Source organism: Notolepis coatsorum (assembly GCF_963971535.1).
Source record: "Notolepis coatsorum genome assembly, chromosome: 19".
NCBI classification, from domain to species: domain Eukaryota; kingdom Metazoa; phylum Chordata; class Actinopteri; order Aulopiformes; family Paralepididae; genus Notolepis; species Notolepis coatsorum.
In genome coordinates this window covers 73,235,761-73,261,602 of record NC_140183.1, presented here as the reverse complement: position 1 = coordinate 73,261,602, position 25,842 = coordinate 73,235,761, and the positions used below count along the sequence as shown (strand labels likewise).

At 44.2% G+C, this 25,842-nt stretch overlaps 1 protein-coding gene across 1 annotated transcript in view; it reads right to left on the bottom strand.

Annotated features, from left to right (window-relative positions):
• Positions 1-25,842, bottom strand: part of setd2 (SET domain containing 2, histone lysine methyltransferase) — a 66,955-nt gene that overhangs the window by 26,106 nt on the left and 15,007 nt on the right. Inside the window, exons 9-17 of the mRNA XM_084336029.1 lie at positions 25,707-25,804; positions 24,804-24,948; positions 15,755-15,889; positions 9,386-9,514; positions 6,207-7,637; positions 4,731-4,779; positions 4,248-4,602; positions 3,270-4,143; positions 513-638 (exon numbers count right to left, since the gene is read on the bottom strand). Of these exons, the coding sequence (XP_084192155.1) occupies positions 513-638; positions 3,270-4,143; positions 4,248-4,602; positions 4,731-4,779; positions 6,207-7,637; positions 9,386-9,514; positions 15,755-15,889; positions 24,804-24,948; positions 25,707-25,804 (3,342 nt within the window). The remainder of the gene's footprint in view (positions 1-512; positions 639-3,269; positions 4,144-4,247; positions 4,603-4,730; positions 4,780-6,206; positions 7,638-9,385; positions 9,515-15,754; positions 15,890-24,803; positions 24,949-25,706; positions 25,805-25,842) is intronic.

Here is a 25,842-nt window from a genome sequence, read left to right as displayed (position 1 = left end):
CTTAGTCAAATAATTTTTTTTAAATAATTATAAAGAACTAAAAACAAAAAAACAAAAAAATGTATCATTCTTTCCAAAAGAAAAGAGGCCTAGAACGTGGCTAACGCTAATGGCATGCGTACCAGAGGCTAACTGCCTAAGAAAACAGGCACAGAGGCACTGAAAGAGGATTTCACCCATCTAATGAACACACAAGACTAGACAAATATCAAGATGTATCCATCAGTGGACCAATTGCATGCTTTTGCAGAGGACAAGAAGCCTTCAGTCGACTCCTTCAGACATTAAGCACCGCCACAGCCCAAATGGAATGATAAAAAAAAAATGTAATAAAAAAATTATAATATTATATATATATTTTTTTTGTTGACTAATAGTCGACTAATGGCAAATTTTGGCCAATCATAGTCGACTATCCAAATCCTTAGTCGGGGACAGCCCTAATGGATTCTTATACATTTTATAGAAATATAGTTAGCTTTGATGGTAGGCGTGTCTAGTGCGTGAGTTACCTGCTGGACAGCCTGGGCGGTGACGATGGTGGTGACTGTGCCTCCCTGCTGCACCACCACCCCCTGCTGGTGGCCTGGGTACACTGGCTGGCCATGCAGGTAGCTGGCAGTGGGCTCAGTGTATGCCTACAGAAACACAGAGGACGGTCAGATAGAAATGACCTAAACCTATTCAAGTGTGTAAGTGTGTGTGAGAGTCATTTTCCACACTTGTGACACAATAAATAAATCAGTCTTGTGTGATATGCTACAGAAAACACATCAGTCATTCACAAGGGCAACCGGAAAAGTTTAAAACATACCTCAGAGGATAATAAAAACTAATTTAAGTAATGCCCCTAGTTATCATTATTCCTACATGTGAAATGGTGAAGGACTTTCGGCCTTAGAATCATTTTTTTTATCCACTTTTTCTCCTCCTGTTTTTCTGTGTTTTTCTCCCATCCCAATTTAGTCGTGCCAATTCCCCCCTCCCCTTCCTGGTCGTTGCTCGCATGTGCCCCCCACTGGTCGGTCTAGGGAGGGTTGATAGATACTATTGCATGTCCCCTCCGATACATGCAGAGTCAGCCAGCCACTTCTTTTCACCTGCAGGGATTAAAGCAAAAAAAAATCTCCTGACTGAACTTTTTTTCAGGCCAAGTCATATTCTTATTTTAACCTCCACTGTATTTCTTTTTAATAGCGTTGGCGTTTTAAGGGAGCCTACTTGTTTCGGTTTAGTCGATAATCCAATGTACAGTTACCCCCCCACCCCGCCTACCCAACCCTCCCCCCAACCACCTCCAATGTACAGTCCCCCCCCCCTCCACCCAACCTACCCAACCTCCTCCAATGTACAGTTTCTTCATCAAATGTATATACTCTCTTTTTTAGACTCTATTGTATTTCACAAACAATACTGTATTTGTAAATCTGGTATGTCATAATCATAAATGTATAGATGTAGCAGTATTATCTATCTGTATGTCATGTATGTCATATATGTTATGATGAATTGAAAATGGGGGACCCTGATGTAAACAAGAGGAAAGTCTTTCTCTGGTCTGCACCCCCTTAACAATTGTATTGAGCTGTACTGTATTGTACCCATTCTGCAATCTGTTATAACAATCAATCAATATTTAACAGGTTGCAGATATATAGGTTATATAGGATATATAGGTTTAGGATTGCAGGTATATAGTAATGATTGCAGATATATAGGTTATATAGGATATATATATTATATAGGTTAATATAGGATTGCAGGTATATAGTAATGTTACATTTGTGACATATACGATATGCAAATATAGAGTACTGTTACCCATAGATCCTAACAGAGATTATATACATTGTGATGGGGAGGAGACTGTACATTAGGGTGGGTGGGAGAAAAAAGATACATACGGGGAGAGAATATACAGTGGGGAGGAGACCGTCTACAGATACACCTGTGTGATGTTGATATTTGTACTGTGAAGTAACACGACAATGACAAATGTGTTGTTTCTGTTTTTCTTTTTGACATAGTTGCGGAACACGGAACAAGTTAACAACTCACCACCGTCTACAGCCCCCGCATCATACTGTAGCCTAGCCAGTCTCTTGAAATACTGCTATCTTCAAACTTCCATTCCTCTCGACACTTTCTTTTGTTGGGTGGTGCCGCTCATCCTTTTCGTCTGAGAACACTGTGTGTTTTCTTTTTAGTGGCCAGCTTACTCCTTCCATTAACGTTATTATGCTGACGTTAGCTAATAACTATGTGTTGGGGATAATGGTTCCGCACGGACCATATTGTTTGTTACATTGCTGTCGGCAAACTCGCTCAGAGTGTCAACAGAGTGTTGACGTTAAGTTGATGTTAGCTGCTAGCTGGCTACCCAAATCCACAACAGCCAGGCAGCCAACCGTACAAAATACAGTCTCAGCCAATCACATCGATTTGTACAGTTAGTTAGCTCCACTCCATTGCAAAGTAAAAGTTAGCCAGCCAGGACAGCCCGTATTAGCAAGCTACAGTTACAGTAACGTTAGCCACCCGAAGATCGGTAGCTAGCTAACGTTAGCCACAGCTTCAAAAACGAATTTCAATTATGTTATGAGCTATCAGCTAGCCAGCTAGATAACGTTAGAAAACGCCTCGTGTAGTAAACTAAAGTGAATAGTTTACTGGGCCATTGTTTAATGCTTCAGTGGTGTTAAAAGAGGACCTGCACGCTTGCTATCTTCGGTGCAAATGATACGGGTCTGTGACAAGACAGGTCTGTGAGGGGGAGGGCACTGCGAGCAGCGTGTGTGCGTCAAGCTCACGTTTGATTGGTTAGAATGGTCAAAATGCCCTACGCATCTACAAATCATATTATCCGTCAGACTCTAAATCAAATTGACGGATTTTTTTTTTTAAAAGACTGAAATCCGTCTGGAGACGGAACGCTTTAATGCATGCACCTGCCAGCGCGGACTCTCATTGGTGAGGTGTAACGTGTGGGAGGCTCACACATTCCAGTGTCTCCGCTGCGCCACCCAGCCACCCGGCCTTAGAATCCTTAAACATATGAGAACATCCATGATAAAGATGATCTTGAATGACTCTGTGTACCATTCAATTTGCAGCCAAAATGTATTTCCCTGCACACATTAAGATGCTTTAGTAACAAATCGATTAGCATCTTGCTCGATAAACGAGGCCCAGAGTGTGTGTGTGTGTGTGTGTGTGTGTGTGTGTGTGTGTGTGTGTGTGTGTGTGTGTGCGACTTGCTGCCGCTCTACCTGTATGACGGGAGCGCTGGGAGGGTAGGCGGTGGGGATGCTGTAGATGGCCTGGCACGGCTGGCCCTGGTAGTAGATGGCTGCCTGAGCCTGGGCGGCGGCGTACTGCTGCGCCGGCTGGGTCTGCACCGTCACCGCCTGCTGAGTGGCGGGGTCCCACAGGGTGGCATAGCTCTGCTGGCCCGCCACCTGGGCAGCCGCCTGCGCCCCCGGCACAGAGTGGACCGCTACCCCCGGGTCCTGCGGCGCCGTGGGGGGCTGGGCGTACTGCTGCGGGGCCCCGGCGACGAGCTCCATGGGGGCGGAGGCGGCGATGTGCTGAGAGAGGTTGGACACCGGAGCGGCCTGCGAGGTGGAGGAAGGAGAGGGCAGTCCCAGCTCCGAGATGAGGGGCTGAGGAGGCGTCTCCTCGTAGTTCAGGGCACCGGCCATGGCGTCCACGGGGGGAGTCGGCAGCAGCACTTTGCCCGCGTTGGGGTTCGTGGGGTCCAGGAAGGTCTGGAGGGGGTAACCGTGGGGGTAGGTGATGAAGCCGGGACTGGAGGCATAGGCCAGAGTGTGGTCGTAAGCCATAGTCTGGAGCTGTTGCTGATGCTGTTGCTGCTGTTGCTGCTGCTGTTGCTGCTGTTGCTGCTGCTGTTGCTGCTGCTGTTGCTGCTGCTGCTGCTGCTGCTGCTGCTGCTGCTGTTGCTCTTGTTGCTGCTGCTCTTGTTGCTGCTGCTCTTGTTGCTGCTGCTGGAGCTGCTGCTGTTTCTGGGCCTCACGCTGGGCCATCTCCTGTTCAAACAGCTTCCTGCGCTCCTCCGTCGAGAGCTTGTTACGCTCCTTTCCGCCGACTGAGCGCGGCGTCTTGCTGCTATTGGACGGGTCGAATCTGTAAAAACGCAAAACAGGAAGAGTCAGTGACAAACCCTCCATCACGCTCTAGATGGAAGATGTGATATTCGTAATTTTTTTTCAGTTGCGTCTTCCACTTACCGCTCCTCCGTCCGCCGGCTCGTCCTCTCGTAGGAAGAGGGCGGTGGGGAAGAGGAACGTTTCCTCCGTCGCTCTGCGCTGCGCGGAGGCTTGTCCGGGGCCCGATCGCGGTCGCGGTCCCGCTCCCTGTCCCAGTCTCGATCCCTGTCCCGGTCATAATCGCGGTCTCTGTCTCGGTCTCGTTCTCTGTCTCGGTCTCTGTCCCTCTCTCTGTCTCGGTCTCTGTCCCTCTCTCTCTCTCTGTCTCGGTCTCTCTCCCTATCCCTGTCCTTCTCCCGTTCCCTCTCTCTCTCGCGCTCCCGGCTGCCAGATGGAGTGCGAGGCACCAGCGTTGTGTCTCGTTCTCGGCTACGATCTGTGAAAATACAAGAGTCAAGTAACTCAAAGCCACACAGAAAATAGTCAAAATTGAAATGGCCATCAAATGGAAACAGCCATCAAATGGAAACGGCCAACAAAATCAAAACAGCCATCAAAACCTACCATTTGCTTCCTTCTCCACCTGGCTTTTCTTGGGGATCCTGTACACCTCCTGGAGCATGAAGAAACATGAAGATGAGTTTGACTTCAGAAGTCTCAATCTAAAGTATCATCATGACGTGTTGTGCCACACAATGCAAGGCCACAGCTCATGGGCCCAGGGTTTCCGTTAGAAATTTTTTTTGCCGGTCTCAGGGTCCGGTAAATTTAAATCTACCGGTCAAATGAGAGAAATTCCGGTCAGAGTTTATTGAGCTTAAAAACAATTGATAGGCAGGCTATATAAAGAATGACATCCTCAAGGCATGTAGATTTATAACATTTTAACTTAAAACTAGGCTACTTTTGCGTATACAGTCATTATATTCCAAATAAAATAATAAGTCTGTTATAATCACATTTTTATGAGCTAATGAATTCCGTTATATTGGACATTTGTATTAATTATATCAAGCGAAGAACTGAGAAATTTGGCAGAGAGACGGCAACATTATCGTGGGTTTGCGTGATGACTCTCCACCTCCCAACGACTTATTTGCGAGAGTATGCCGCTGCAGAGCCGCAGATTCAGCTGTTTTCAGGCCCTATCTGGGGACCGCTCAGCAGCGCCCCCCACCCAACAGCTGAATTGCCAATGGCTGAATTGGAGTATTGCACTGTGCCGGCACAGCTGGTGGGTTCTGTGGCTCTGCAGCTGCATGCACTCGCAAATCTAGCAGCGAGCTCCCGCTGACACATCGTTGTCATTATTAGACCTGCTTGGTGAAGCAACGATGAAACAAATGTAATGATTGTTTCGTTCATCGCATAGGCTATTTAATTTTAGCCTATTTTAATATAATTCAAATAATCAAATTGTGCTTAGAGGGAATTATTTTCACCGGACATTAAGACCGGAGAGATTAAATATGTCGGACTTCAACAGATTTTGCCGGTCAAATACCGGAAACCCTGCATGGGCCACAGCTGTCTTTTAATGACAATGACCTGCTGTTTGCGACCGAGATGTTACTGAATACAGTAGTGTGTTCATTCTTATACATGGAGAAAAAGTTAGCAAATATAATATTAGGGGTAGATATAGTGTATATCTGCGTTTGGCCTCCCGTCCACGTGAAAACGTTGAAAATGCCTTCCAGGGTAGAGATTCTTAAAAACTCTGTTTTGCCTGTAAACACATGGAAAGTGTTAACATCATGACCAATGGCCCTGTCCACATGTATATGGAGTATTTTCTCTATCAGGACCATGGAGAGATCCCTGCAGCCTGCCATCACATCGGTTCATATGAGCATTTTTATTGAGAGATGTTGTAAAACCTGTGTGTGCAGGTTTTTATTTCTATTTCTATTTAATTTAATTATTTATTAAATGGAGTGGTGAAAAATGCATTGGTTAGAAATATCTGTGTAAAAAAAATAAAATCTTCCAGCCCTAATACTTGTGTTTGAGCATACGACGGTCTATACTTCTCCTTGCCTTCAGGTCCTTCCAGCTGTCCAGGAGCATGGCGGCCATGCCGCTGATGTCCATCACGTTGACCTGGGGCTCCTGACTCCTCTCGCTCTCCACATCAGAGACGCCCTCCTCCTCATCCTGTGAGGGAGTGCCCACCGCCGAGGGCTCCACGGGGGCCACTGGGATCTCGGGGGCAGCGCTGGCCTCTGGAGTGTCGGAGCTGGGGGGAACCTCTGGGGCAGATTCGCCAGGCGGCTCCTTGCCGTCCGGAGCCACGTCGGACACGAGAGGCGCGGTGACTTCAGTTTGAGCCGAGAGACTCTCTGGCTCAGGAGCCTCAGTGTCAGGCTGCTCTCCTTCCAGTAATACAGTCCCCTCCAGTGTGTGACTAGTCTGCTCCTCCTCAATCTCCTTCTGTTCCTCACTAGTCTCCTTCTCCTCCTCACTAGTCTCCTTCTGTTCCTCACTAGTCTCCTTCTGCTCCTCGCTAGTCTCCTTCTGCTCCTCGCTAGTCTTCGTCTCCTCCTCGCTAGTCTTCGTCTCCTCCTTGCTAGTCTCCGTCTGCTCCTCGCTAGTCTTCATCTGCTCCTCGCTAGTATCCTTCTGCTCCTCGCTAGTCTTCATCTGCTCCTCGCTAGTCTTCATCTGCTCCTCACTAGTCTTTGTCTGCTCCTCGCTAGTCTTCATCTGCTCCTCGCTAGTCTTCATCTGCTCCTCGCTAGTCTTTGTCTGCTCCTCGCTAGTCTTTGTCTGCTCCTCGCTAGTATCCTTCTGCTCCTCGTCAGTTTCCTTCTGCTCCTCATCAGTGGTCTCCCTCTGCCCTTCATTCGCCTCCTTCAGCTCCTCGTTCTCCTCCTTTGGCTCCTCACCCATCTCCTCTTTTGCATCATCGTCCTTCTTCTCTACCTCCATGTCCTCGATTTTCTCCTTGGCCTCCTCCTGCTGAAGTCGGAGCTGAGCGTTTACACCAGCTTCCGCCTCTTCCCGTTTCTCCTCCTTTACCTCTTTGATCGGCTCTTCCTTTGGCGGAGGCGGGGGTGGAGGTGGGGGAGGGGGCGGGACTTCACCCTCCGGCTCCGCCTTGACCTGTTCGTCGTCCTCTTCGTCGTCGTCATCGTCCTCCTCCTCCTCCTTGCCGTCGGACGCTTTGCTGGCGTCCGAGAGTGCACTGTCCAGGCTGTTCTCGCTGATGATTTTGAGGCGGCGGTACACGGCCCTCTTGGGGGTGTCGCTGTCCAACTCCGGTCCCATCTTGGCTGCGGAGGAGGAGGAGCCGTCGGGAGTGTTGAGGGGCGTCTGGGCGCGGGACGTGTTCTCGCTGGAGTAGCCGTCCAGTTCAGTGGGCTGAGGGAGAGCGTGCGTCTGGGCCCAACGCTGGATGCAGGTCAGAACCTTACTCTCCTCCAACATGTTCTTAGTGGAGATGGGCAGGGCCGTCAGGGTCTTCATGATCTGTATATGGATTTAAACAATCATCGTCAAGTCATCGTCGAGGCTCAGTGCAGGTTATCTTGTTCTGATGCGTGTCGACATTAGTGATGTCTACTAGTGTAGACTAGACCGGCAACTACAAATCTTAATTTTTTTGGGGGGGCTTTTCTGTATTTTTCACCCATCCCAATTTAGTTGTTATGCCAATTCCCTTCCTGGTCATTGCGCGCATTGCCCCACTATCGGCCTGGGGAGGGTGTAGAATAGAGCCATATGAAATCCGTTTTATTATTTTCCAAATTCCATTTTATTTTTTCCCAAATTCCGTTTTTTCCGTTTTAATATTTCAGAATTCTGTATTTTGCTTTTTATGCTCATTTTACCATCAGAAATAGTGTCTAATAAGTGGGAATGAATAAATGTCTACAATTGAATATGATATAACAGTCCATTTAATGTTTTTAAGTGCTGCAACTCAGAAATACAGTTACATTTTACACAATACTTTTCAAATAATATTGTGACAAAATAAAAATACACATTTAAAGTGTAAACAATAGATACAGCTAGCTACTACTGACATTATCACAATGTCAGTAGCTATAGCTATATCTATTTTATTGTGATGAAATATAGTAATGCATAATTTAGGCACCTTTAGTTTAGTTTATTTCGTTTATAAAGGACAGTGTATAATGACAATCGTTTGCATTAAACAAATGAATTGAAAATGGGGGACCCTGATGTAAACAAGACGAAAGTCTTTCTCTGGTCTGCATCCCCTTAACACTTGTGTGTATTGAGCTGTACTGTATTGTACCCATTCTGCAATCTGTTAATAAAGTTTTCAATCAATCAATCAACCAGATCTAGCAAGAAGCTATCATTTCCATCTATAGTCCTATGTACTGTAAAACGTTTCATAGCTATTTAAGTTTATTTCGATTATAACGGGCAGTGTATAATGACTCGTTTGCATTAAACAAATGGATGGGTGCACTAGATTTAGCAAGAAGCGATCATGTCCTAACGTTATAGCTAATAGTGTCGCAAGTGTTTTTGTGGCTCCAGTCCACGGAACGTTGACAGAATTAGCAAAACACCTTATCGCCGGAGGCATAAAAGTCATTAGGATACTGCTCTGCTCTGAATTGAGGGCTTATTGGGGAATTTATTAGCTTCTTGACGATGTAAACACCGAAGCAGCGAGACGCTTGGGAGACTGCCTGTGTTGTGTGTAACCCGCTCTAGCGTCCGCCTCCCCGGTCGCGTGTGCACCAAGCGTTCCACCCAAAAACGGAATTTCAGTCCAGATTAGGCCAAATTCTGCAATATTCCACGTTTTGCAGTTGATTCCATTTTTATTGGTCAATTCCGCGATTCCGTCCGCGATTCCGTGAACGCGGATTTCATATGGCTCTAGTGTAGAACTACCACATGCCTCCTCCGATGTGGAGTCGCCAGCCGCTTCTTTTCACCTGACAGCGAGGAGTTTCACTGGGGGAACGTAACGCGTGCGGAGGTTCATGCTATTTCCCCTAGATCCCCTCCTTGCTGAACAGGCGCCCCAATCGACCAGTAGGAGTCACAGTTTACAACAACCAGGACACACACCCCACCGGCTAACACTGCCAATTGTGTTAGTAGGGACGACGACCAAGCCGGAGGTACCACTGACAGCTGGATTCGATCCCAGAGTCTCTGCGGTGGTAGGCGAGTGCTTAGTCCACTGTGCTACTCAGCCGCCCCCTGGCAACTACAGATCTTACCTCAAACTGCAATTTGATGTTGTTGGCACTGTTCCCCTTGGATTCAGAGAGCTCTATCATGAAGATCCAGAGCAACGATAGGCCGTGATGGTCTAGGAACTGCTTCAAGCACGAGGGACTCTGAGTATCCTGTGCAACGCAAAAACAAACATTTCTTAAGGCATTTTCGAATAACTGCATATTATATTACCGGTGCATTGCTACATATGACATACTGCTCAAAACGTACGACAAGAAAGAACAGACAAATTATTAAAGGTAGAATCTAGCGACCTCTAGGTAAAAGATGACACGCTTTGTTTACAGTTTTTGTTTTTGTCTGTGTGGATTGGATTTCAGTGGGTATAGGGAGAGGTAGCTATAGACGTCATTATGATATAAGCCCCGGTGCATTTTTCTTTGACCTATTGCAGAAATGAACATACTTTTCCTTTTACCAGTAATCTTGCCCTTGATACTGCATGTGGGGTTAACTCATTCCCCGCCAACGAGTATACTCGTTATTGGGTGCCATCCTTTGAAAGCCAACAACGAGTATACTCGTTATTTGATCGTTTTCCCTTTGTTTCCGATTTTAATATTCTATTCAATGTCAGGGACCTGTATGCTCCCGAGGGTGCAGTACCGGCCATATCCTCCCAGGTGGCAGTATCAAGAGTGCAGTAAACCCTGTTCCAGACCCTGTATTACACTCAAATGTCTCCGGGCGCTATATTTAGACGGAGCCGAGTGAATCGCTTCAGCCAACCACTTCGAAACGCATCTGGCACACTCAATCCATAAATTGTGCCAAATTATGTCCGGGACCAGATGGACACCAATACTGGAAATCGCGATCAGACAATTGGAATATTCTTTTTGGAATAACCCCGATCAAAGGTAAGGACTATCTGACATCAATTTCAGCTTGATTCAACAATGTTTTGATATCGATCCAGCTGATCGGCTTCTGTAGTGTTCAACACGAATGCCGTTACTGGCCATCAAAGCATAAAAAGACGCCCCCCCCCCCCTTTCATGCATTCATGATGAAACATAATACCTATTATATACATTTGATTTGGAAATAGTAGCGTGTCCAGGCAAGAAACATCAACGCTTATAGTAGAATATAGTATATATATATATATATAGTAGAAGGGGGGACAGTGGCTCAGGAGGTAGAGCAGTCGTCTGGCAATCCTGAGGTTCCTGGTTCGATTCCCGCTCCTCCCGGGCAGAGTGTCGATGTGTCCTTGAGCAAGACACTTAACCCCTAATTGCTCCCGATGAGCAGGTTGGCACCTTGCATGGTTGCCTCCGCCGTCGGTGTGTGAATGGGTAAGAATGTGAGGAACAAAATTGTAAAGTGCTTTGGATAAAAGCGCTATATAAAAAAGCAGCCATTTATATAAAAAAGCAGCCATTTAGAATACACGTAGCGCCCTATAACTCAGCGTTTCATGAATTATCCCGGATCACTCCTAAACTATACTTATATTCACCACAACAATTATCTCTTTTTTGCATGTTCGACGGAAGAAAGTCAGTGTCAAATGACTATAGTATTGTCTCCATAGCTATAATATAGAATATAGATATAGCTCTACAAACAAGGTGACACACTCCTATCTAGAGAACACACTACCGCTGGTGACCTGATCTGCAGCCCCTAAGCTAGTTTTGGCAATCGATTTTTCCTTTTTTTTTTGAAACCGCCGCTTAAAATTCTAAATCCACAGACACTACAGACAAAGCTGGGAGCGACCTATTAATAGTCCGTTAATTTTCCTATAGCTGCAGCAAAGACTGAAGAGAAGACCGGAAAATACGTGAGAGGCCTATTGCTGGCCAGACCTCAGGCTCTACCAGGAGAGGTCTGGAGAAAATCACACTATAATAAGTTACTAACCTCCAACCCACGCGTCAGACCAAAACAAAGTAAACAAGGATACTAAGCAGGGCTCTTTTGCCTGGAGGTCGCTGTTTGACGGCATTACATATTATACCTTTAACTTATTCATATGTTGTAGTTTGGCGCAGAGGTGTGTGGCAGCCTGTCTTAGCAGCTCCTCACACTCTGCTACATGTATCCAGGGTTCCCACAGACATTGCTAAATGAAATTCAAGGACTTAAGTACTTTTCCAAGCACTGCTTTTCATTGTAAAAGGGCATTTAAAAGGATCCAATTCACGTTTAAATGCGTATTTATTTATTTTTTAATTGGAAAAAAATCTGATCCAATATTTATGGCCTAAAACCAATTTCCGACAATTTATACACTTAAAGGCCCACTTGCAGGTTAAACCCTACTCTTCAATTATGGGTAGTTTACATAATTGGTATCTAATTTCATTATTTCTTTTTTTCCATTTGACGCTGGAAATTCCACTCAGAAAGGGTTAAAAAATTTCCATGCACGAATAACATGTATGGAGCCAATCAAAAAGCTTATCAGACGCTATCAGTGCCGTGACGTCACTGCAGGTAACTTTCCCCTACTTCTGATCCGCTACAAGGAGTTTTGACGAGTGCAGAAAGCTATTTCCTTGATCTAAATGGACGCCTTACAAGACGCAAATGGGTTTAATCTTCGGAGAGACTTTGATGGACCACCTACAACTGCATTTTTTGGTTGAAACAAGGTAGTTATAAGGTTTTTAATGTCGTAAAAAAAGAACTAAATTTACCACTAGGCAGCCTGTTGTTCAGTACGGAGCCGCTATTGGTCTGTTAGGCTGTCGCCTTATCCCCGGGTCATAGTACCAAGCTGGCTATATGGCTCTGGCTAACGTTAACGTTACCCCGCTAACGTTAGCATTATGTCTACTGTCGTGAACCATTTTTAAAATCGGGGCATGTAGAAGAGTTTGGGGAACGAGTAAAATGTGCAGGTCCTCTTCTCAGACCTGTGGGGCAAAGCACTGCACGCATCATGCCGGCTAGCAAGCTACACGTCACAGCATGTTGATACGATAGTAGCCCCTTTCATGACTGTGATGCACTCTGTCACGAATGGGGCTACCACGATAGCTAACTAACGTTAACGTTACAAGCTCAAACACCTTATAACTGACTGTCGTGTCCATACGTTCCCTGGCAGAATACTTTGTTTGTGAGGACAAAGGTATACAAAGAGGAGAGAACCATTTTAAATCGGGGCATGTTAGGAGTTTCGGGAATGCTGGCTAGCAAGCAAGCTAACTTAGCTACTAACGTTATATACACAATATGTACAACGACACAATGATTTACATTATTACAAATATGGTAACGTGGTTGTGGCTTTTACAAATAGTGGTTAGCTTTAGAGATAAATGGCTATGATCACGGAGCACTAGTGTTAGGTGAAACAGATAGCCACAGATTCCTCGGCTAGTAGTAAAAAGAAGGCTCTGCTTCCTGCCACTACCTGCCTGTGATTCTCAGGCCCCCTGCTGCCCTGTAGCTGCTGTGACGTCATCATTAAGATGACACACGCACGTTATGAACCATGGATTAAAATATCCACGTGCATGGTGGTTGTGGTTGGGCGGACAAAATGTTTGATAAAAACGCTAAAACTGGGTAAGTTTAGATAATTCTTCCCCCCTCTTCATGAAAGTCACCGTTGGCCTTAGCCCCTTACGTGACTGCGGTTTGCAAGCCTGGGGCTTTTGTGACCGCAGTCACTTGCTGGTGGGACGTGACCAGTTTAAAAAATAACAACCAAGCGTGATCGCAGGGCTGGGGGTGTGTCAAAAATATATCAGATATGAATTTCAAAGATACCCAGCGTACAATATGGGTTTAACACAGCTTTACAGTGGGGTCTGGAAGCTCGGAGTTGCTAATAAACAGTTTAAATCATTGTTACTCCATGAGTGGTACTCACAGAGCGAGCCGTGTATTTCCGCCTGTAATGCCTGGACCAGGCAGCCAAATGCCTGGTGCGCATGCGCGGTGACACCAATGGCGGAAATACACGGCTCGCTCTGTGAGTACCACTCGTGGAGTAACAATGATTTAAACTGTTTATTAGCAACTCCGAGCTTCCAGACCCCACTGTAAAGCTGTGTTAAACCCATATTGTACGCTGGGTATCTTTGAAATTCACATCCGATATATTTTTGACACACCCCCAGCCCTGCGATCACGCTTGGTTGTTATTTTTTAAACTGGTTGCGTCCCACCAGCAAGTGACTGCGGTCACAAAAGCCCCAGTCTTGCAAACCGCAGTCACGTAAGGGGCTACGTTGGCCTAGTCACATTGTTTATTGAACAAAAATACAATTTTATAATGGACGAACAAAACTTTCAATGCGAATGGTTGATTTGAATTCCAAGGACATTTTAACACTTTGAGTGCCAGCCACGAGAAAGCTTGTTTTTTTTTTATTAGCGATTTCCATTCATTTTTCATCTATCTAGCCTCACATTACCACTGGGACTCTCTCTGAGCTCGAACAGGGAAAATACCGCCCCCTATCGTCTCTCCGGATGGTATTGCACCCATTGGATTGGACTGAATGAAATGGATGGGGCGAAAAAACTCCGGAATCCACATTTTACTTATCAGGCATGTAACCGGAGACGATCGGATTTATTGCAGACCGTCATAACAGCGTGGAATATGTGTTTCCAGTACCCAGCATTGGATCAATAAACGCGATTGATATTTGGAATGGCGATCAGGAATTGGAATAATCTTTTTGGAGAACATCTGATCTGAGGTAAGGAATCTATTTTACCAGTCTTGGGATAATCAGAGTTTTTTTCACCTATATCTCAGCGTGTCCCATATGTGTGTGTGCGTGTGTGTGTGTGTGCTGATCAGGAAATGGATAATCGATTTTTCAGCCCGCTTCTCTAGCGTGCATAAGTACACATATACTATCGATAATCTAGCGTTTATTTGAAAACTATTCATAAATAGGCCAAAAAATTACAACGTGTTTTGTGTATTCCACTAAAGGGCGGTTCCTGCAGAATCTCTTTTTTTTCTGGAAATTTTTAAAAAACAAGCATTTTTCAAAATGGTATAAAACGGAAATGTACCGATTAAAAAACAATCCGTTTCGACAATGTTGACTGCAAACAAGTCATTGATAAGCGACAGGCGTATTAGACATAGCCATAATTTAAGATATAGTTTATGCGTTCGCAAATGTGCTCGCCCTCTCATTGAATAGAGCGCTGGCACTCAAGCGCCCCCTGCTGGCACTCAAAGTGTTAAGCACCTTGTTAAAAATTTGCTGTTTTCAAGGAATTCCAGGCCTCAACTTTTTTTGGGGTAAAAATCAAGCACTTTAAGCACTTCAAGGACCTTGTGCAAACCCTGTTTATCTCTATTTACTCCTATTCTTCATTATTTTCTTCGCTCAGAGTTAATTAAATTGTCTACACCGTTTATTTGTATTTTTTGTATATATTCAAATAAAATTGTATTGCCTATATTTATGTCTTTCTACTATTACCCTGCCCATACCCCCATGCTGCTATGACGCCCGAATTTCAAAAAAGGAATATATGATCTTATCTTAGAAAAACACACCAACATTTTGGGAAATTAGCTTATCGTCTTCTCCAGAGAGACAAGAAGATACCAGTTTCCACGGGCGGCTACGTGGCGTAGTGGGCAAGGCGCTCGCCATGAAATCTGGAGACGCTGGGCTCGCCTGTTCGAGCCCAGCGCTCCACATTTGCTTTCAGTTTAGCTGGTCGTCTGTACTAATACACATTGGCCGTATTAGGGGGTGGGAAACTGATGGGTGGGGATCGGGCGTTGTGGACAGCGACTCCTACAGGTCGGTTGGTGCGCCTGCGCAGTGGAATCAGGAAGTGTCGGGGGCAGCGTGAGCCTCCCACGCGTTACTCCTCACCACTGAGAGATCGAGCTGCGCAGGTGAAAAGATGCGACTGCTGTTACCTCAAGTACCGGAGGGAACTTGTGCTATGTATGACTTAGTCCACATTGCAGCCGGCTTGTGGGAGGCAAGAAACAGCGTTCGTGACAGGGGAGGGTTGAATTGGATGATACGAAATTGGGATGGGAGAAAATATAGAAAATGGGAGAAAAAGTGGATAAAAAAAAAAAGAAGATACCAGTTTCCTCTCTATCTGGCTGCATGTTAGCCTAGCTTAGCACAATGAATGGAAGCGGACAGTGACGGGTAGCCTAGGCATTGTCCAACTAACACCTCTCCCGAAGGCTACCCGTCACTGTCCGGTGTCCTCTTCCATTCATGGTGCTAAGCTCGGCTAAAATGCAGCCAGATAGCTTTCTACTGAACGCACAGAGACGAAACTGGTATCTATCTTCTTGTCTCTCTGGAGAAGACGGTAAGCTAATTTCCCAAAATGTTGGTGTGTTCCTTTAACTGGTACATTTGACAATTGTGAATTCTTACTTGAATGAGCTTAAGGCAGGTGAGTTTCTGCTCCATTGTCTCCACTCGCACCATCAGCCGGCAGAGGGCCACCACCTCCTTCTCGTCATACAGGCCCTCTCCATTCTCCATCAGAGCCTCCAGCTCCTCGTCCAGCTGAGGAGGGAAACGGCAAGATCAGAACACGTATATCAGCACGAATTGGGCCAGATATCAAATTAAATCAAATCAAATCAAATCAAATCAAATCAAATGAAATGTATTTGTATGGCTTGAGATCACATGGTATTGCCCCCATGGGCTGTACAAGTCAAGAAGAAACATCACAATAGAGCAACAAGAACAACCACCATCAAATCCAAATATGCAACACTCCCAGATAGGGCTGCACGATTAATCGGAAAAAGATTATCGCAATCTCGATTCATAGACCTATGTGATCTCATTTCTAAATGACGATTTTTTTTCTTCTTCCATTATCATCATTTTTTTTACTTTACTTTTTTAAATGATGACGAAAAATAAGAAGTGTGAGAGAATCATGATCTCAATTCTTAGAGAAAAATCGTTATTCACATTTTAGCAAGAATCGTGCAGCCCTACTCCCAGACTTTCCCCAATGAAGATAAGTAATGACTCACTAAAACCTAGCATATATTATATACATGTAATGAAACACATAATTATACATACATGGTAGCAATAGTATCTAAGGTACATAATAACATAAATAGAGCTAAGAACAACAACAAAAAAGCATAGGAAAATGAGCGCTGGTATGAAAATAAGATAAAGGCTAAAAGTCAAGGCTCGGAGCTCAAAGTATCAGAGTCATATTCCCCAGGGGGCAGGAGAACTGCTTGGCTCCAGTTGAAGTATCACTCGATACATCCACTCAGAGAGACAGAGACAGGGGTTAGAAAATCGTCCATGTCTGCAATAAGCTGCGGCGGGTAATTTATTCCACAGGTAGGCAAAGCCGATTTCTTTTTTACCCCAGGAATCGATAGGAGCCCCGCATTTTGTGAACGAAGAGCACGAGCGGGCGAGTATCATATAATGAGATCGGCTAGATAAAGCGGTGCGAGCCCATTTCGAATTTTGTAAGTGAGGAGCAGCACTTTAAAGTCAGATCTGGCCCGGATGGAAAGCCAGTGTAAGGAGGACAGAATTGGTGTGATATGATCAAATGTTCTAGTTTTAGTTAGTATCAGCGCAGCCGCATTTTGCACTAAGTTGAAGATTTTCGATGCTCGAGTTAGGTAGGCCTGAAAAAAGCACATTACAGTAATCTAGATGTGATGAGACAAATGCATGAATTAGGGTTCCAGCATTGGCCAAAGTTAAAATAAGATATTCAGTAAGTGTTTGTTTGCACCGAGCGACTGGGAGTTCTCACGCTTTCTCAAATCAATCCACAGCTTTAGCCCAAGCAGTGGGACTGCAGTTGAAACGAAGGCGTCTTGAGTTGTTCACTGACCGGGATTACGGATATCGATAGACCTTGCTTCCTTCACGAACAATGAGACACAGACCTCTAGCATGGGAAGTCATCTTAAAATAGACTTTTGTGTTTCAACTGTGTTATTTATGGATGGGAGCCGTCACTGGAGTACTGAGCAATTAGACTGAAGCCAGTGTGAACCTGACCCAGTTATTCCTGCAATCCATCAGTGCTGGTCATTACGGCTCGGGGGGAAAGTCTTCCCTTTTCAAACCATTGCCATGTTCAGTAGGGGTGTAACATTTACATTTAGTCATTTAGCTGACGCTTTTATCCAAAGCGACTTACAAGTAGGGATCGGTACTCTGTATCGGCCGATACCCAAAAGCCAGGTATCGGTATTGGGATTGAAAAAGTTGGATCGGTGCATCCCTAACTTTGATGTAACCAATGATGCCCGACACGTCTAGGTAAGAAAACCCAAGGAAGAACCCCCGCTGATGCATAATATTACACATTTAATATCATTCTTGCTTCAGTTTTTGACTACTTTGAAGATTACAAAAAATCTGTAATTATACACCCCAACTGAGCAAATGGTACACAATTATCGATAAGAAAGGACATTTACAAGAATTTTCTTTATCGACATGCCCCTATAATAAGCAAATAATATAATAATTAATAAGCAAATAATAAGCACCGAATAGATAGGGCGACTTCTGGCCAACATTAGACCTATTCAGACAGGATTAGTGGGGTTTCCCCTCAGGCTCACAGAACGGCCTCACACTGAATGAGCAGCGCCTGCCTTCTTCTCACAACTAGGAAAACAGCCACAAGCAGCCAATTTGAGAGAGGAACAAAGCCAGGCCAATTGGCAACGTGTGATATGGATAGGATTGGGTTTACCCATTGTGGCAGTCATAAAAATCTTTATGACCGGCATACCCATTGCTATGGGCAAAGTTATGAATGCAAATTATGTCTCGTTTGTGCCAAAAGTACAATAACCATATCCATGGCCTGCGATGATGTAGGATTGTCATATTGCCCACCACTAGCTAATACAAAAGTTTGTTTACGCTTTTAAAACATCAGTTTCAGTGCAATTCTGTGTAAGAATCATTTTAGGCCTACCTGAGGGCTGGGATAAATATGTAGGCCTAGTTTTTACTTAGTTACATTGCCCCTAGATTGTGTGTTGCATCTGGTTGCATTTTAGTAACGAATGTAAAATGTGGTTCATTAACCCTTTATCTGCCAGAGATTATTCTGATCTTAATCCACTCTCTGCCACCACTGTAAGTCTATGGAGATGTTCCCCTTCTTTGCAGGGCTATAACTTTTTAAATTGTATTGCTAAATTGACATTACTATGGCCCATTGAACATCAAGTATCTATCGTTTAGGATGTAGCAACGTTCTACTTTTTCATTCACACATTCATACTAAAATATGGTCTAAACAGTATAAATATGTTTTATCGTTTTCTGCAGCATTCCATAGAACGTGAGTTATAGCCATAAATACATATATTAGATCATCAAATGTAGTTTGATACCGATTGACGTCAGATAAAAAAATTCAATTGTACAAGGTCCTAAACGTCATGCCTCATCATCTGCTGGTGACCGGAGGCGGGGGGGGGGGGGGGGGGGGGTTATAAGTCCGTGGCAGACGTTAAATCATTTATGTAGTATGGGTGATATGTTGATCAGAGCAGTTTGTATGTATAATAATAATCAAACACGCTGAAACTCACCGCAGCTTCCTCGTAGCGTTGAGCGATCAGCGTGGAGCAGAAAGTTCGCTATTATGGGATGTCGATCTAGTTGGTCCAGTTCCAGGTTGTATAATACAAGATGGAGTCCTGCGAGCGATAGCGAGTGGCCGGATGAAATATGGGTGAGCACCACTTCCGACCGCTCACTTCCGGTTTTGGCGATTCGCCGATCGGCCACCAGATGGCGGTCTTGAACCGTTGGAGAGTTGAGAGGAGATCTACAGGAGATCTCAAGTCTCCGTGGGTGAAATATGATTGCCATGACAGATTTTTGAAATATTGATCTCAAAGACGCTGTACGACGTCATTGGCAGATTACGCATGGCGAGGAATGACGTCTAAAGTCGTCCTTGGCGATTAAAGGGTTAACACTTTGGACACCATACCCGATGATAGTCGGGTTAACTTGCCGAACGTTCAGCGCCAGACCAGAGTATAGTCGGGTTTTCATCGTTATTTCTTTTATTCGATATGTCCATTCATTACAGCCACACGGACATCTGGGTTAACATGGGGAATCATTTTGAGAATGCCAATGTGCAATACCGGCCGCATCCACCCAGGTGGCAGTATCGAGCACCCTTTTAAACATGATATCTTGGCCTGTGGGTCGATCGGAGGTCTCCGGTCGGATTTCTATTGGTCGGGCAAGGGGACCGGTTGTCCCAATCGGATTGATAAAAGTGAATTGCTCTCGGTCCATGATGTGTGGCGGATTATGTTGGCGACACGATCGACGCCAATACTGGGACTCGCGATCAGATCATTGGAATATTCTTTTTCGGGTACATCCTAGTGAAGGTAAGGCCTATATGGTATCAATCCTGCTGTGATCCAACCATGATTTCACTTCGATCACAATTAAGGCTGTCAAAGTTAATGCGGTATTAACGCACGATTCTATTAACGCCACTATTTTTTTTTAACTCACGATTACTTTTTTTTTATTTCTTTTACTTTTTTTTTCTTTTTCTTTTTCTTTTTTACTAGACTTCACTCAGGTGTATTATTGATACTCTCATTGATACTATGTTTGTTTCTGACTCAAAGTGTGTGTGTGTGTGTGTGTGTGTGTGTGTGTGTGTGTGTGTGAAAGAGATAGAGAGAGGGGGGGTGAGAGATGAGGAAGGGGCAAGAGAGAAAGAGAGCTGGGAGAGTGTGTGAGAGAGAGGGGGGGTATGAGTACTCAGCCCTTGTGTGGGTGAATGTAACAAGTTCCTAACGTTTTCTTTCCCCTATTTCATGCACTTTATTCATTGTTTTAAATGATTATTTTCTTTTAAGTTATTTTGTTCATCGCTCTGTTGCATGAGGATCATCCTTTTGTGTTAAATGGCTGCATAAAGCAAGCATTTGTTGACTCATGTTGATAAGAATATTAAAACTTGGAACTTGAAAAAGATCCATTTAACACATTCGGGGCCATTGGGACCCGTCTAATCCCACTATGAGGCCAGCTTTTCATTACAAGTTTTCACTGTGCGTGAGGTTGTTTGTAGAGCTAAATCTATATTTTATATTATTGCTATGTGTCCATTGTCATTCTCAATTGACAGTATAAACCTTACCTTCAATATGCCATAAAGAATAATTTTTTTCATCAATACGTTCCCGTTTTATAGCGTCGTGAATATGAACTATATACCGCAATGGTCTGGGGTAATTCCTGCAAAGCTAGTTAAGCTAATAACGTTAAATCGATGGCGTTTCGGCCATACACAAGCTAGAGTTAAAAAATCTAAATGCATATGATCGGTATCATGTTCCACCATGAATGCATGAAAGGGGGGGGGGGGGGTCGTTTCTGATTATTGATTACCAATAACGGCATTCGTTATTGCAACATCATACACTGACCGGGTGGATGGCTATGAGAACAAGGCCCGATCAGACTGAAATTGATGGCAAATCGATCTTACCTGTGGCCGGTTGGATTCCAAAAAGAATTTCCCAGTTATTTGATCGCCATCTGGTAGATCGATATGTCCATTGGCTGATGCTATATTCCTTTACCGCATACTGAATTCGGCGTCGCAAAAAGTATTCCAGGCGATCTGGTGACGCCCTTGCTTCAGGCTAACAGAAAAGCGAACCCGGAGCGGAAAAAAAGTGACACCCGGTCTGCAACAGGGGAAAATGCATTCTCGAGACAGCGCCAATACCAGGATCTGGCCGGTACTGCACTTTCGGAGTCCCGATATGCCATTTCCAGCCAAAATACAGCTCTGTGACATTGAGTAGGATATTAAAATGGAATAAAAGCAAAACAGAGTTTACCTTCAAAGGCCTTCAAAGTAGGGCTGGGCGATATGACCAAAAACGTTATCGCGATAAAATTATTTTCATATAATTCGATATCGATAATTATCGTCGATATAATGTCTGTCAAGTTTAATTAACTTCTTATGCTGCTGCGAATGTCTCAAGTCGAGTTGATGTCGTCATCAGTCCGCGCACGTTAGCAGTTAGCCGACAAGTGGAGTATCTCATGACAATAAATATGACACTAAAATACTCTCTTCCGCCACAATATATTGAAACGAACTGTATACCCCACACTACTATAAACGTGGCCTCAGAATTCAAAACACACACATACTCGGCACGTAAATATATAAAACAGTGCCGTGCAAGCTAGTTGTCCTAGCCAGCCTGTTGCATCTAAGCGGTGTATTCCGTGACAATGTGCTAAATATGACACTAAAATACTCTCTTCCGCCACAATATATTGAAACGACGTCCACTGTATACCCCCACTACTATAAACGTGGCCTCAGAATTCACGCCACACACATACTCGGCACGTAAATATATAAAACATCGCCATGCAAGCTAATTAGCCTAGCAAGCCTTGTTGTTGAGTGAGTCCTACCTCCTTCCAGGTCTACTTCGCTCTCGGCCATCTCCTTCACTGATTGGTTGTTAGCTGTTGTGCGTAATCACGTCATCACGTAACGTTGGTTGTTGTTAGTGAGTGTGCTGAGCCGAGGCTGAACGGAGCCAAGCTTGGAAAATCGATATATCGAAACTTTGCGACCACGTTTCATGTTTATTTCGAGGAAATAATTTATCGCGATAGTTATCGTTATCGTTTTATCGCCCAGCCCTACTTCAAAGGATGGCGCCCAATCACGTATTTATACGTGGTTGGCCGCAAATCGGTTAAGGTAGATAACTTTTTTTTTTTTTTTTTTTATATGTGATTAATTTGCGATTAATCGCAAGTTAACTATGGACAATCATGCGATTAATCAGATAAAATATTTTAATCGATTGACAGCACTAATCACAATATGTGTGTATTTTACTCCACAACGTGTGCCGTTGGTGATGATCAAAGCATCAACGTTTTTAGTGAATTGCACGTATTGCTGCATAGTGTCGTTTTCTGGGATTAGACAGGATTATTCTAAAACTATAGTCATATATTCACCACGGTATAAAACGGGAATGTATTGATGAAAAAAAAATCTCTCTCATATTGAACGATAGGATAGGTGATGTCAAATGGGCCATAGTATTGTATCCATAGCTATAATATAGAATATAGTTATAGCCCTGCAAACACCGCCACATATTCCTATATATTACAGCGTTGCGCTTTTAACAGTGGCGTCCAAAGTGTTAAGAGGTTAACAGTTAAAATCATTGGTAAACAAACGTAGTGCTGAAAATATACACTTTGAGTGTTATTTTGACAGGGTTAGGCTATGTGTCCACAGCGGACGTTTTATGAGTTGTCAGCTCCTTTCTGTCATTCATTTATATGCTGGAGAAGCGTCAGGCGCGCTCCTCTTCCCAGAGCCGCGCCTCACGTTTTATGAGCTCTCGACGGCAGCGTTTTTGGCGGAGCGCTCTCAGCGCATAAAGTTGAAGGTAGTTCAACTTTTGGAAAAGCAGCGCGCTCATCAATGTAACTCATCGAGGAAGGGGCGGAGCCGCGGCTGGCGCGAGCCTCAGTTGCATTCAGAAAAACGCTCAGAGCTTTTTTTCTTCTTTTTTCAAAGCGGTCCGCCTCGAAAAAAAGGCTATTAGTGGACACATAGCCTTAGGGTCTTTACTCTTGGCTACATTTGAAAAAGATGTAACAATCTTACTACAGAATCCAAAAAAAGTATGTTTAATCCAGTCGAAATTTAACTGGTGGTATGGCTACTGCTATTAGCATAATATTGAAATGCAGTTTCAGTTCTCATCTATTTATGTGCCAGAAAAGTCACAAAAATCATTCCTTCTTATTTTTTACTAAAGAAATCCATCAATAAATGGTAGGCTTAGTAGCAACACATTTAACCCCAGTTGTATTCCTCCTTCTTTAATGATGCAGGGATCACGATGAAGTCTTATGTTCATTACAGGTGACTGCTACACCCATCACTGCTAACTGTACAATAAGGTCATCTGGCCTCCTCTTGTTGTTAGCAACAACTCCTGTGTGCCAACAATTCCTCATAAATTCTGCTCGCTTTGTCTTTGTCTATTGGGAATTGCACCTAGCTTTGCCTAATTCATCGGTTGCTTTTCATTTCTATACAAAATAAAATCTTTGCTTTGTTTTTAACCTGTAGCACTTGAGATTTCATTGTGAAATGCACTACAAATAAAATGTATTATTATTATTACGGTTAGGATTTTACAGCACAAATAAGAGGAGAACAAGGTTGAGAGGGAACGTGGCCTCAAATTGGGCAGCGCTGCTATAATCCAACCAACAGGCGAGTTTCAAACTAAATACACAGGTTTGAGGCCAGATACACAGGTTTACATAAGCGATCATTTTAACCCTTTCACTGCCACACGACAGCAGGTTAGCCCTTTCACTGCCACACAACAGCAGGTTAACCCTTTCACTGCCGCACGACAGAAGGTTAACCCTTTCACTGCGACAATACACAGAAGGTTAACCCTTTCACTGTGACAATATACAGGTTAACCCTTTCACTGTGACAATACACAGAATGTTAACCCTTTCACTACCACACTACAGAAGGTTAACCCTTTCACTGCCACACGACATACGGTTAACCCTTTCACTGCCACACGACAGCAGGTTAACCCTTTCACTGCCACACGACAGCAGGTTAACCCTTTCACTGCCGCACTACAGAAGGTTAACCCTTTACTATCACACTAACGACGGGTAACCGTAGTAAAGGGTTAACATTCTGTAGTGCGGCAGTGAAAGGGTTAATAGTGGAGCGCCCTGACAACTAGAGTTACTGAAAACAATGTATCCACCAAAACCACTGGGATTGTTGTGTCCTTCTAGATGTGTTGCTTTTGGTCTGCTTTATGTGAGCCAAGCACCAAGCCAAATTCGTCATGGGTGCAAATGTTCTTGGTGAATAAAAAAAGTTCTCTACGATTCTGATTCTGAATTCCTGGTCAATATGAATGCAATCTCGGAATCCATCAGCTATCGTCTTTTTTTTCTTTTTCCCAATAGCGATTTAGCCTCTTCCGTGCGCCGGTAATTGTTTACAGTCCGATTAGCAACCAACTCCTGTAATCTTTGTGTAATGCGACTTTGAAAGCATTCAGTTTTCTTGCATTACACAAACGTTTCTCCCCACAACACACAAACATCAATACTCAAGTGTGTGAAGGTGTTTTAGAATCAGACAAAACTTTGGCAAATGCATTCCACCTCTTCCGCTCCGCCACACCGACTGTTTACCTGCATGCAACCAACGCAAAATACTAAAATCGGACCACAAACAGAAACCAGAACGTGTCCGGCACAAAAATCCCGTCCCTTGCCTACAGATTGTGCATTGGTGCAGATATCCGCTCATAGAGATGAATGCGAATGTGCCACTGGAGTGCTTGTGCAGACTGACCGTGGTGAGAGCGCTCACTGTGTCCTTCTTCCGCGTGCGCTCCTTCTTCATCTTCCCTCCAGCTGCTCGAACACTGACCCTGTTCTCGCCGCCCAGGAAGCCTCTGCAGCTGGGAGCTCCGCAGAAACATTTCTGGGCCTCTTTGCTGGTGGGTAGAGAGAGAGAGAGAGACAGAGAGAGACAGAGAGAGACAGAGACAGAGAGAGAGAGTTACATAACAGAGAGCGGGACTGTCCTTCACAACGTGTCAACTAAGACGGATTACGGGGGTAACACCTGTATATATAAATTCCGCTTTTAGCTTATTACCAACGTGAGGTGGAAACTCGCCAGGTGTGTGGATTTCTGGTGGAAACTCGCCAGGTGTGTCGCTCTAGATACCCGTTCCAGGCGCTACAGGCTCTTCCGCTGCGTCCCTGACTCTACAACTACACACTTTCTGAGAGGCGTGATCCATCATTGCAAATTACAAGGAAGAGGGTGAATACAGTACCAAGCATTACTATGACATTATATGAATATAACCTATATTATATAAAAATGCAACAAATAAAACATTAGGTATGACATTATATAAAAAAGAAAACATTTAGTATATTCACCTCCTTACGTGTTTTTGCAATGATAAATTACACCTCTACGGTGTCTGTTGTTATTTTTTATGGGAATTAGAAATACAAATCAATAAGGACTCAGTAGCATCTTTGGAATGTGAGACAAGCGTGGCAAGTTGTGCATGAGAGATTCACCTGTGATTTTGTGCTTGGCTGACTTGATGTTGGACATGAATAGACCTAACCAGTGTTATCCTTTAAACTTCTGCATACAATAACGGATATAATGTTATATTTAAACGTGAAATGACATTTACCAGCCGAATATACAGGGAAGAGGGACACTTACCCGTATCGCTGGAACTGATAATCAAAGGTCAGCTCCGCCCCCGCAGGGACCGTCTTGGTGGTGAAGAACCCGACCCTGAGTTGACCATTGACGGTCCACTGAAACGAAACGTAAACAACAAGGTCAGACATGAACA